The 13,973-nt window shown below is 26.7% G+C and overlaps 1 protein-coding gene across 1 annotated transcript; it reads right to left on the bottom strand.

Moving 5' to 3' along the window:
- Positions 1-4,620: 4,620 nt before the first annotated feature.
- COX5A (Cytochrome c oxidase subunit 5A) lies at positions 4,621-13,223 on the bottom strand. The gene is made up of 4 exons (XM_016052794.5): positions 12,892-13,223; positions 10,638-10,900; positions 8,189-8,349; positions 4,621-5,742 (listed from the first exon to the last, which is right to left on the bottom strand). The coding sequence occupies exons 1-4, from the start codon at positions 12,965-12,967 to the stop codon at positions 5,730-5,732; spliced, it is 513 nt and encodes a 170-aa protein (XP_015908280.2). The 5' UTR covers positions 12,968-13,223; the 3' UTR covers positions 4,621-5,729.
- Positions 13,224-13,973: the final 750 nt, after the last annotated feature.

Genomic DNA, 13,973 nt, shown 5'->3' with positions numbered 1-13,973 from the left:
TTTTTTTAAACTCTGTTTATGCAGAGTATAAAAGTATATAACATGAATGGTTTCATTATCTAGAAGCTCAAAATTGTTATGAAGTTTAATTATGTTTTTTACTATGCCAAAAGGGTACATTTTACTATGCACTTTCCTTACCAACTTCAAAATACAGGGTTGCCACAGGCGACTAAAATGCGACTATTTGCTACTATTTTCAGCCTTAGGCGACTATGGCGACTTTTTTTGTCAGAAAAGGCTAAAAAAGCAACTATTTTCAGGAATAGGCGACTATTAGAAGACTTTTTTACTCTTAGCGAAGTTTTTTCGCATAAATGAACGTTACTTTTCAAAACGTTAATAAAAGAAAGCAAACTTTTATACAATTATTTATGTCCAAAAAGCCAAAAATTTTAATTTCCATTAGATTTAATAAAGTATACTTGTTATTTTTTCTCTCCGAGGAGCAGTTTTGTTATTTTTAATTGTTTTTTTCCTTCTATTAACATTCATATTTTAGGGCAATTCCATATGTGACGGAATGACATTTTGACTGGCAAAATAACAATTAATTGAAGTTTCTATGTATCTAATTTCAAATAAATTTTTTTTTCCTCATGCATATCATTATTATTGGCATAATGCGCTTCATAAACTAAAAAAGCAGGATTTTCTATCTTTTTTACTTTTAAATTTACGAACTTTTTATTTGCGTGACGGAATGACATTTTGGCAACCAAGCTTTTGGCATGCCGCTTAGAACTGGTAGTTTCTGCGAATTTTGCAGCTATTATTTTTCTGAACTATTTTATACTTTTAGTATAATGTGTAAGCAATGTAAAATGTGAATTTGGAAAATTAACCTCAGGTTGGCTAGCAGTTATTAACATCTATTTGCTGTGACGGAATGACAAAAAGTTTACTAGAAGAAAACCTTCATTTAAAAAATGTTTTATTAATATGTAAATGATAAACAGAATGTAACAGATAAACAGGATTAATATTTATGTAAGAATTAGTAAAAATTTCAACATTTTGAAAATTAGGTTGTCTCTGAAGAGGTTTTATATCTAACTTGCCAATGTCACATCTTATCTTCGTTCTCAGGAAATTTATGCATTATTAAGACATGTGACGGAATGACGTAAAAGAAGTTACTTTTATTTTATATATTAAACTTAAAATGTTTAAATTTTGTTCTATATGCATATTTTTATCAAAATATTGCAAAAGAAAGATACATTTCTTTTATTTTAAAAGTATTTTTCAAGAAAACAATTTGAGCACAAATGTGAACAATTCACTTGTCAGCCATGTGATTACTTTAGAATGCTGCCAGATTCAAAAAATTTAAAATTATCAAAAATGAAACGGCAATATGTAGACTTTGGCTATTTTTGAATATATTTTTAAAATTAAAATATGCAATTCATAAAAAAAAAAAAAATTCACTTAAAAGTTGACACTTCCGTGGAATTGCCCTTTATTGTAATTCGACTCTTATTTAGGTACCTATTTTCTAAGATGTATACCTTTTTATATTTGTACAAAACTTTTTTGTACAAATATAAAAAGGTATACATTTAGAATTGGAGCATAGATAGGACTGGGCGATAAATCGATGTATCGCGAAATATCGATTTAACGCATATATCGGTAGGCCGATGTAGTGACTTTCGTTTTAAGCGATGCATCAAAAATTTGATTTAAACAGCCGGAATAAGGCTACAATCGCGGCAAGTCATTTTGCAATTGTTGTGCATTTTATTTTGTCAGAAATAATTGTCAGGTTCTTTGTAAATTATTTTCAGTCAGATTTACCATCAGATATACCATTTTTTTTTTCTGTCTGGGTTAAACGATTCCTGTCAATTATTTTTAGTAGACCTACGGTTACTTTGCGATTGCTGCACAATCGCTGTTATCTTAAATTTTCGTTCTGAACTCAATAGATCAATGAAACGAAAATATAAATAAAATAAAAAGAGATTTTCATAGATTTTTTTTCCATTATTGTTTTTCATTTTAAGCGATACAATTTAATAGGGGTATTTCGTATTTAACTTTGTTATAAAAAGTTCGTTTTTTTTAAATCTATTAAATGTTGGTAAGTATAATAATTTAATTATTGTTAAACCAATAAATGTCCAATCGTTTTTAACTATAAAAAAATTACAACAAAGCTTACATTTATTTAGTTTTCTTTTATTTTTGAGAAAATTAAAACGAAGTTAAAAAAATTTGGCTATTAGTTAAAAAAAGAAAAGAAAAAAAAAACAAATAACTTTTTTTTAATTAAATAAAAGCAGGGGTCTGTCTAGGTTTTTCTGACAGGTACCTATTTTGTGAAAATTTAGACGTAATTTGTGAAAAATTAAAAATTATATTAAAAAATTAACACAAAAATATGGATTTATCGTTTCTTAAGGGATACAAAAATGAAATTTTAAGAAAAAGTATTTTGTGAAACTACCGTTTTTCCAAAATTGAATTTGTGAAACTACCGTTTTTCCTAAAGTTGAATTTGTGAAGGTACCGCTAAACGGTAGTAAATTCGGCCTGGACAGACCCCTGAAAAGAGTTTAGTAATGTTTTGTCGCTTTTTTAATAATTTGACATTAATACTTAATTTTTTTTTATTAAAATTCTTTCAATATTTGTTTGTTTTATAATTTGTTAGATAGTCAGTATCATTTTTAAACAAATAAATCTTTAGTCGATTTTATTTTCAAAGAAAATAATAATAAATAAGTATTTCTTAAGTACAGAATTTGACTATTAGTTAATACTACCTTTTATTATTTTAAATAATTAAATAAAAAAGGGTCTAATGATGCTTCAAAAGCATGGTTTTTTTTCCAACAAATAATTTTAAAAAAATGTTTTTTTCTAAAGTGAGCATTTCTTTGGTTTGTCTTCCACTTTCGTTTTTTTTTATTTTAATTTTCATTGCATGTATGTAAAATATTTTGTTACAGTATTATTATTTTTAAAACAATAAATCTAAAATTATTTTTAATTCAAGAAAAATGAAATGAAGCTTGGAGTCCTAGTAGAATATGTTTAGAATTAATATTTTCTTTCGTAATAAATTTATTCCTTTTTATTAATTTTTGATTGATTGAAAGATTTCCCATAGGTAATTTTTGAACATATGCTAAATCGCGATACATCACTTTAATGCGATGTCTAACTGACGATGTATCACAATTTAAAATTTCTGACATCACCCAATCCTAGTCATAGTATTTTTCAATTAAGCTATAATTTTAGTTATTTGGCTACTATTTTTGTTTCTGTTCAGGCAACTATTTTCATTGTTTTAGGCAACTATTTTCGTGTTTGGGGCTACTAAAAGCAACTATTTTGGCTCATTTTTTACTGTGGCAACCCTGAAAATATTGCTCCACAAATTTCTTCTGAGATTATATTTTAGAGAGAAAGCTGGTTAAAAAGTTTGATTTAATTCCATGCTTTTTTTTATTACTTTGATTATTTTTTATAAAGATAGCCTTCTCTGATCGTCTTATGGATATGAAATTTTGCTTTCTTTAAGGTATTCCTTTTTTATTTCTTTTCTCAATTTTAACTAATCTATCATTTTCACTTTTTAAAAAATATTGATTATTTTAAATATTTTTATTAAATATAAAGAAATACAGTTTTATCATGGAATAACTTACCAGGGTAATTGTTTTCCATTTAATCTACTTAAATTTATGGATCTAAAGCAAAAAAAAAAAGAAAAGAAAACTATATTCTAGAAATTAACAAATTTTTAGTTATTTTATTTTAGAAATTTATTATTATACAAATAATATGCTTAAATTATAATTATATATATTTTCATATTAAAATTTAATTTCATATTGAATATATTTATTGAAAATCTAAAAAAATTTGGCTGTGTTACTGATTTAATTTTGATAATATTATTCATAGATGTAGTGTGAGGGAGGACACACACTTTTTGATTTTAGAAAATTGCCTGTTTTAAATTTTATCCATACATTTATATATATACATGCATATAAAAATAACTATGCATATATACACATTAAACTTAAAATAAAGTTTTCTAAAAACAAAATGTGCACCCCCTACCTTAAGCTACACCTATAATAGTATATATTTTATTATTGCATTCTACAATTACTTTCTGTGATGCATATACAGTTCTGCCATTTACTATGCTTTTTGCAAAATATTTTATAGAGTGGTAGGCATTTAAAAACCCAAGTTTTCCAAATTTTTGGTAATTTTGCCAACATTTTAAAAGCTTCACCACGAAAGAGCTGAAACAAAGTAGTGTTGCATACGAACTTTTAAATCATTTATATGTCGTGTTGTGGAAAATAAGTTTAAATGAATAAAAAATAATACATTGAATAATACTTAGCTACCACTAGAACAAATTTTCACAAAAAGCGTAAAAATTTGGCAGCCCTGCATATAAATTGTCTTTTCTTTTATGCCAATTGTTTATACTTTGTTTATAAAATTTAAGGAGATTTAAATGAAATTATAAAAAGATTTGCTTGTTAATTACTTTTGATGTAATGAATGTTTATACATGCATTTATTCTACAAATGCACCAGGATTATTGAAAAATAATAATGAACATTAAAGCTGAAAAGTTAGAAGTAGACAATTTATTAACACCTTGTAGTTGAAGGACTCACCAGTCTGTATGCTTTTGTCACAAAATTACTGACATACTGTACACGTGGGCAGACAATTATCTCAGATATAAGAAAAGAGGTTTGTATCACAGTAAAGATAGTTACAGTTTTCGTAGGACATTGAATGACTTGCAATAAAATGAAGTCAACTGGTTTGGAAAATATCTTAGATCTGTGAAACTTGCCAGCAAAAGATGAAATTTTAGTGCAACTATCTCAAATAGAAAAAGTGAATTTATTAGGCATGAATGCATCCAATATAGTCTCTTGTGCAATGAAGTTTAAAATTTTTACCATTATTCAATTGCTCAAAATTATGTAGAAAAAACTGCAAAATTTTTGCCCCCACTTTTTTTATAAATATTATTAATAAAATCTTCTGTTTAAAAGCATTTGAAAAAGCCGAATGCTGTGGAATATTTGATCTTATCTGTATTAAATCAAATGATCTAAAAGAATACAAAAATTTTGAAGTGATGAAGCTTCAGCATCACTGACTTTCCTGAATTCACATGAAAAATTTTGAATAGCGAACAATTCCCAAGTTCAAGGATTGTAGTACTGATCTATGAATACAGCAATATGATGTTGAATGTTGAGGAGACTGGTTAATGTCCAAAGTTAGCATGCATTGCAATTTTAACTTTATCTAAACACTTTTTTTATAGACTGATTTTCAAATCAATTAAAAGAGGAACATTTGGGGATCTTGCAATTTTTATTGCAAAAAGTGTGGTTTGGCTCATTTTCTAAGAAATATTTTACACTATATTCTAGAAAAGTAAGTATATTCAAAATTTAGTAATGTTTTTTTTAAATATTTACTGTATAAATCACAAAAATATTAACTTTGGTAATAATGACTAAAACACAATTTTTAAATGTGATTGTTTTATATTTTCTTGAAAATAGTAACAGTATAGCCACAAAATAAAAAGCAGAAATTAAAACTTCTTTTTTCCTTTTACATATTTTTGAAAGAAAAATTAAATTTGATTTGTAACAACTTATTCTTTACAACTAGAAGATGTAGCTTTTCTCTACTTGATTCTTTTATCATAAATCTAACTAGCGTTCCTAAAAAGAAAAAAAATAGTAATCAAAACACTATAAAATTACAACAATATTTAAATAAGCTATAACAAAATTCTAAAATAATAATTTAATAAAGACCCAATAGAGCATTACTAAACCAAGTCATCAGGATATACATATGCCACATAATGTACTGAAAACAGTGTCTCATTCACTGTAAGCTAAAAAAAAAAATTATCCCCTTGAAAAACTTTTGTTCTAATCATAAGTACTAGTTTTAAGTACTAACAGTCAATCTTAATAAAAGGGTTGAACTCAAAGATGTTAAAATTATCATAAATGCCAACTATCAATTAAGTTACAAAATTTTACACTTTCCTTTGTTTTCTCCCCCCCCCCCCTCAAAATATTTAGATTCTTGACCTGCAAAATAAGGAAGGTAGCTCCACTCTGGAAAATATAGCCCCAAAAATTTAGTCAGGAAAGTAATTAAAAGTTTGGCCTTTTTTAAAAACCTTTTTGAGTAAATACCATCTTTAGAACTATTAAAATTACTAATATTTTTCAACTATTATTAAATGAATAATTATCATATAAAATTATTTTTTTGATAAATTTAATTTTCGAAAAAGGCATTCTACAATGGTGAGCGAAATGTTTTTGATACACTAAAATAAACAGAAAAACGTATTATGAAGCACATAAAAAGAGAAATTATCGTTAAGAAGTCCAAACATTCAACACCTCTCCCCATTGAACTATATTGGAACAATATTTTCCTCATTATAAATCCATAGAAAGCACATTTTTTTTTTTTTGCCCAATTTAGTACTAACTAAAAATATCGCCTGTACAAGTTGAGGAGCAGCATATTTAAGATATAATGCATATTACGATATAATGCCACATAAGTTAATAAATACAAAAAGCAATTTGATTGTATTTTCGTGTAAAAGTATACTATTAATTCATTAAACCGATTATTTTTAATTAACCTTTTTTGCAAAGTAACATATTTTATAGCAAGAAATAATTGTAGACTTTTTTCCCCCTTACATTTATTGCCCTAAACCTTTCAACTTCATTTATCCCTAACGATGCACAATACTAAGATTTTACTGTATAATTGTCATTTCTGTTTAAAAGTTTGAACAGAAAAATTAAAATTCATGTCAACTATACTATTACTATTTTAAATTTTTGAGAAAAACTATGTAAAAGTAGTTTTTTCAAAAAAATTTATTCTTTAGTAAATAATTAGTTTTAACAAGCCAATTCACAGCTTCATCACAACCAAAGCTTAATCAACAAACATTTCACGAGATGAAATTAAAAATAAAAATTACCACTTTAACAAATATTGTACAATTGGGAATTATGTAATATTATTTTACTAGACTAGTCATTGTCTATGACTCAACAAGTGTTTAGGTCATAAATAAAAATTCATAAAACAGTTTATTCACAGAAAAGTCGTTTGAGCATCACTAGATAAATAATCAGTTTTTTCAATTGTTATATGCTTCAAAATTTTTTGGTGTAATTATTTTTTAAAATAATAACTTAAATAAACAAAATATTAAACAAGTTATTAGCCTAGTTATTAGTTATTAGCCTATTAGGGTATCTGTTAAATTTTAAAATCCATGACTTTCCATTTCACGACTTACCGAAGCTACTATTTTCTCCGACAAAACACAAACAATAAATTTAAAAAAAGCATTATAATAGCATTAATTGAAACTATAGGTATAACTAAAACTGTTATACTCTGCATCTTCATATTTATTCATTATAAACTTAAAAAACAGAGTAGAGAAAGAGTTGAAGCAACAAAATAGCTAAAAAAAAATACAAAAGCAAATATCTAAATACAGTCCGATATAAACAGTTTTATCTCTTCTTAAAAGCCTAAACTAGAATTTTAAATTGATTAAATAAATAGATAAATTCTGAAATCACAGAAGTTTAAAAGATAATTCGCTCTAGAAATAATGTTCTTTCTTTCATTTTTTGAAAGAACACCATAATTTTTAAAGAACAGGATAAAAACATTTTATATTTTAATAAAATATGACTATGAGAGGGGGATTTTGTTACAAATTTAGATATTCGGAACACTGTAAAATCGAGAGGGGGGATAAATACCATCTTAAAAATGAGATTTTTCGGCAACCTAAATCCATGAATTTTTTTTTTTTAAAATAGTTAATATCATGACAAATTTTGTTCAATGCCGAAATCTATGACTTTCCGTGATTTTTCATGACTTTCCAGGTGTACAAATACCCTGTCTATATAATTATGTATATATTTAAGCTGACTACATGGAAACACATTTAAATCGAAAACTTATATTCACAAACATTCTAGCCAAAGGATAATTTAGCTCTCGCAATTGTCATTCATACAACTATGAATTGAGCAACAAAAGTAAATTTAAAATAATTGAGGTGCTTTACATGAAAAATATGCAATCAAAAATTACCTGGTTGGAAACATTGGCTTTTCAAAATGGTTTGGTAGCCATAATTCAGGTTTATCATATCCCATTTCTTCAGGAGTTAAAATTCCTAATTCATCTAGAGTTGGGCGAATTTCTTGCAAGATGTAAGGATAAATTTCTTTCAACCGGTAACCACATTTATCCTATTAGAACAATATAGTATTACATTACATACTCCAAAACATCCAAACATTTGCCAAAAAATGCTTAAAAATAAGATTACTCAATAGCAAAACTTGAAATCGATGTGTTGTAATATTGTATTAAAATACCGAAATTTTAGAAACAAACTCCTAAATAATGAAGTAAAGAAATCCCTTACACCTATAATTCATACAAATTCAGTAAACTTTTATAAGCCCTTATTGATACATGAATTCAGCTAAATTAAAAACAAGCTAAAAAATTTTAAAAAATAATCATTTTACAAATATATAACATAATGAAGAATTTTTTTTTTTAGCTTTTTCTATGTGAAATTAATGAGGAAAAATGTCTATGAAGAAATTCCATTTTGTCTCTTCTAAACACAGAGACAATCACCAAAAGAATTTTGTTAATCATAGAGATATATAAAAATACTTATTAATCAGTTTTTAATAAAAACTTTTAGAATTGGCAGATGTGTAAAAAAAAAAAATTATGATAGAAAGAGCAATTTTTCTTATCCATTAATGGCCATAATTTGAAAAATAATACTAATTTAATTTTTTTGAGGCCTAGTGTGATGTCTACCTAAAAGAAAAAGGAAGTTATCAAAGAATAATTCAAATGAGCATTAACAAACTAAAATGATTTCATTCAATTCCTGAAATTAACTAACACTACTTTGAAAACTTACATGAATATTGAATTTATACATAAATACAAAAATAATTTAATAATTACCTCAATTTCATTAGATTCCATATAAGGATTTTTTAAAATAATTGAAAAATGCAGAACAGTTATGGAAAAATTGTTATATAACCTGAAATATCACAGCTATAACATTCGTATAAAAAAAATAATAATAAACAAACTGTAAATGTTACAGTGTAACTTTAATATCTTAAATTATAAACTAAAACTTTATACAATAAAAAAAAATCACATTTAATAACATTAATCCTGCTGTCGGGACTGAGCCAAGTTTGATAAAAACATAGAGATAATTTATCTACTACATATCTTTGAATATTACACAAATATGTGATGCATATGCTCTTATTTTTTTAAATGTTTAAAAAAAATTTTAATGCAAAAAACTTTAGTGACTATACAAAACCAGTGAAATTTATTTTCTTGCTTTGGCAACAGAGAATTGAAAGAAATAAGATGGGCAGAAATGGAAAGTTAAAAGTAAATTGTTCATCTTTTTGTTTCAATGTTTAATAATTTATGAAAGGTTATGCCATAATTCAGTTGTATATTTCAGTTTTAAGAATGCTTAATAATTTATACAAGAGAAGAATAGACAGACATCATTTTACTATTTATGTTGAATGATGTTACTCATTAATTCAACCTAAATGTTTGTTTTAACTGTAGAATACTAGTCATGTTTACTGATCTTGTAAAATGTTATCTTTTTCCATTTATTTACCTTTTCTTTGGTTTCGAAGAGTTTGTGGCAAAATAAAGGACTTAAAATTGTTATGTCTCTAAATTCTGAAATTTGGAATATAGGGAACTTTTATGAAATATTTGTTTCAAATGAAATTTCCAAATAATATTGAAATGTATCTACATCCAATCATAATGTATGCAAGTTAAAATTGTCGCAAAATGTAGTATATATGTTTTTTATTTTTATAACTTTCTTTTAAAAAGAGTATCAAAATTCATTCAAAGTAAATAAAAAAGTTATAAAAATACTCTTACGATATTTTTATACTTTCTTTTTAAATAAGCATCAAAATTCATTCGACTAAAACAAATCACTACCCAATGAACAAGCAAAATAAGCTTTATTGCAAAGCCTGAAAAGGAAAGCACAGCGATAACGGCTGATGCCTCCTAGTAATATAGTTATTTTACTAGGAGTTCAAATATATATAGTTATTACTGTGTAATCAAATTTGAATAATGCCACTGTAACACAATTCAGCCAAATCAATCAATGTAATTAAAAGCATTTAACACCATAAACTAAAATTAAAAAACAATAAAAAAATCACACATAATTTTTGAATTTTGTACTCTACAAAAATTTAGTTTAATAATTCACTTTCAGTTTTCACTTCTATATAAGGTAAATAACACATTTAAATGCAGAAAATTTAAAAAATAAAATAAAATACTGCCATGTAACAATCAAAAGTTAGACGTTTAAGACAATTTTACTTTTATAAATAGAAATTCTTTGAATTTAATCTACATCTACTATTCTATTAAACTTTTTTAAATCACAAATGATAGAATATCTACAGATAAAATTTATTTTTCTTACCTTAACGCCTTCTAAAAAGCGTACAGCAAGAGCATAGTCGTTGAGCCTTCTGCAGGCCTTGAGAGCGGCAATGATTATTTTGGGTTCAGGCACTAAATCCATACCTTGAAGATCATTCATGGCTTTACGTATTTCCCATTCATCGATTTCTGGTCTGTTAAAATAGGCTTCATATCGAGCATCAAATTCAGCATCTGTCTCTTCTTTCTTTGATGAATATTGTACCCTTGGGGTATACCTTAGTAAAAGAGAGGCTGGAACCCCTATACAAGTAAATTAGAGGGTATTTGGATCAGTTTTTTATAACATAAAACCTAAACCACATTATCTTCTGAAGAAATATGATACAGTGAAACCTGTGTAAACACTTGCTCCTTATACTGATCAACTTAGTCAGGAGGCTTACTAACAGGAGAGTATGAACATCATATTATAATCAGAGGTCTATCCAAGCCAAATTTACTACCATTTAGAGGTACCTTCACAAATTCAACTGTAGGAAAAACGGTAGTTTCACAAAATACCTTTTTTTTAACTTTTATTTTGTGTCTCGTTAGAAATGATAAATCTATATTTTTATCATAATTGTGTGTAAATTTTTGCATATAATTTTTAATTTTCACAAATTATGTCTACATTTTCCCAAAATAGATACCCTTTAGAAAAACCTAGACAGATCACTGATAATATATACCATGTTATTTTTGTTGATTGTGTTATTCTTTTAGTTTTTAGATGTCACCAATCGAAGTAAAAATAAATAACTTTAAATTTTTTGACGAGGCCAGTATTTTAAACTTTATTTGGTAAATACTGCATACACTTTAAGAAGTTTAACTAGTTACAGAAAGAAATATAATTTTTTACATAAATTCCCTGTTGCAGAATCGCAGCAACAAGGCGACATTGTCGCAGAACATCACTGAGTTCTTGCAGAAAGATTTTTCACTTGAAAAGAAAAAAAATATTTCCTTATTTATTTGTTTGTTTTGTACAGAAATTTACACATAATATTTGATGCATTTAGATAATCACTTTTTGACGCACTCATTATACGCCGATAGTATCGTAAATCGATGTAATGTTACGATTGTATTTTCAGCAATTACCGATATTGATTTTCATACGGATTTTAAATATCCCGATATATTTAAAATTCGACACATTTAAGGCAATAATTCTATCGTATTTTTGGCAGTTGACTTCTCCACAACCTAATCTTGCAACGAAACACGCATTTGAGGTCTCCGATTCGCACGATTTCGTCGAGATTCAGCAAGTACTACTACAGATTTTATAATTTTTAATTATTTTTTTATAGTGATGATTATTTACAAAATACGAAGGAAATAATCTGTGTGTTCCCCACTCCGAACAAAATGCGAGAATAGCAACTGTAATACATAATATTCTAATAAAAATTACATGTTCAATTTTTCTAAAAATTGTTTAGTTTTTTTTTTTTAAACACAGAGCTTTTGTTATTTGAAATTAGTAACATATATGTTGGTTATTATTAAAAGTATCTTGCAGAAATATATTAGTGCTATAGAGCAACTCAATTAGTGCTAGACAGCAATTAGTGGGCAATTTCCGGGCAGTGGCCAGCGAGAATCTAAAAAAAGCATCATAGGGACTAACTGGAAAGGTATAACTTATAGCCACCCAACATCTACATGTTTTGCAAGCTCAAAATCTATTTGGTATACCTTGGCGACAGATTATGATCCGGAAATATCTCCTGCTGAAGACCAAGAATTATCCTTACAAAAACATTACAAATATTTGATGCATTTTAATTCAGTTATAAAGTCTATAAATTTTACGTTCGCAATCGTGGAATTGCCCATATGTATATTTTGTTCTTTGTGCATGATATATGTATAATTTCTTAAAATATCAATAACATATATACAATTAAAAAAATAGTCCCATCATACTAACTTCAATATTTTAAAACTACTTCTGTTCTACTTATTTGTTACGAAAGCCTTTAATAGTTTGTTTTAAGGTCAAGTAAGTAGTATAAGAAACAGCTAAATGAGTAATACATGGTGGGGAAAAAACATAGATCAAAATAGTTCACAGCCAATAATTTCAAATGTATGGAATAAAATCTAAACCTATAAATTCAAAGCTACCGATGTGGAAATTATGAAATATTCTTCAAAATTCCAAAGCATTTTTGCAATGTGCATAGAAAACTGAGATTTCTGATAGCGAATTCAGTTTTATATTCGAATTAAAAACTTACCTCTAGAAGTACTAGGTTTTGTAAGCAATTTAGGCCCAATATTTTGAACTAAGCAAGTAGTAACTCGGCGTAACATTTTCTAATATAGAAGATCGAGTCTCGAAGATTTTTGCCCTTCTAAAACTCCTTGGTCTTGATGTATCCTTAAACAAACTATCGATTATTATATATCGATATTTAAAATGAACTCCAACATTTAAAACATAAATTAACGATAAAAAAAATAATAATTTATAAAGCGTACAATGAAAAATATTAATCACTTTAACTTTTACTCAAGCATCTACTCGGACATAAAATGGTCACGCTCCAATATTCGCACTGAAATTTTTAGAACACCAAAAATTATGGTTACTATGGATGGTGTTTTCCTTCCTCGTTGGTGTTTTCTATATAAATGTAAACAATAACAATCTCGAGCTCCAAGTTAATTCTGCGAGCCGATATTTTCAAACGGATAATTTTGTTTCAATAAAAGAAATAAATTAGATAATTTCTGATCTCAAATCTGCCGTATTTCATAAGATATTAATGTTATTAAGTAATTCTGGTTAGCTTGAAGTGGAAATTTGTTTCAGTTATTTATAGATATATTGTTAAAAAAGGTGACATGGTTGCTAGATTTTGAATAACTCCATTTTTTGGCAGTCCTGACTTGGCCCCATTCCGTTTGTTTATTACTGTTTGTTTTTGTTACAAGCTGTGCACAGGGCCTGATCATCGCTTAGGCCCAATAGGCATGGGCCTAGGGCCCACAATTTCTGAGGGCCTCGAAAAGTTGTAAAAAGTCTAATGAAAGGTGGGCTAGCTTTGTGTTGGTTTAAGTATTAAATAAAAAACAGTGTTACAACAAACAGTATTAAATAAAAATAAGTGACATTTAGCAAGAATCACTGCTTTCAATCGTTTGTGGCCACCAAGCTATTTTTATTTTGATATAACATTGTTTTGTTGTTTTATATTTTGCTTTAATTTATAGATACGTAAACTTTATCTTAGAAAAATAATCTTCAATCGTCTAGTTTCAAAATTTCTTAGAATGTTTCTCTTGAATCATGCAGTTCAATAGATTATTTTTCATT

This window comes from Parasteatoda tepidariorum, chromosome 7, assembly GCF_982258835.1.
Source record: "Parasteatoda tepidariorum strain Cologne lab strain chromosome 7, Ptep-v5.0, whole genome shotgun sequence".
Taxonomy (NCBI): domain Eukaryota; kingdom Metazoa; phylum Arthropoda; class Arachnida; order Araneae; family Theridiidae; genus Parasteatoda; species Parasteatoda tepidariorum.
This window is presented reverse-complemented; position numbering and strand designations above follow the sequence as displayed.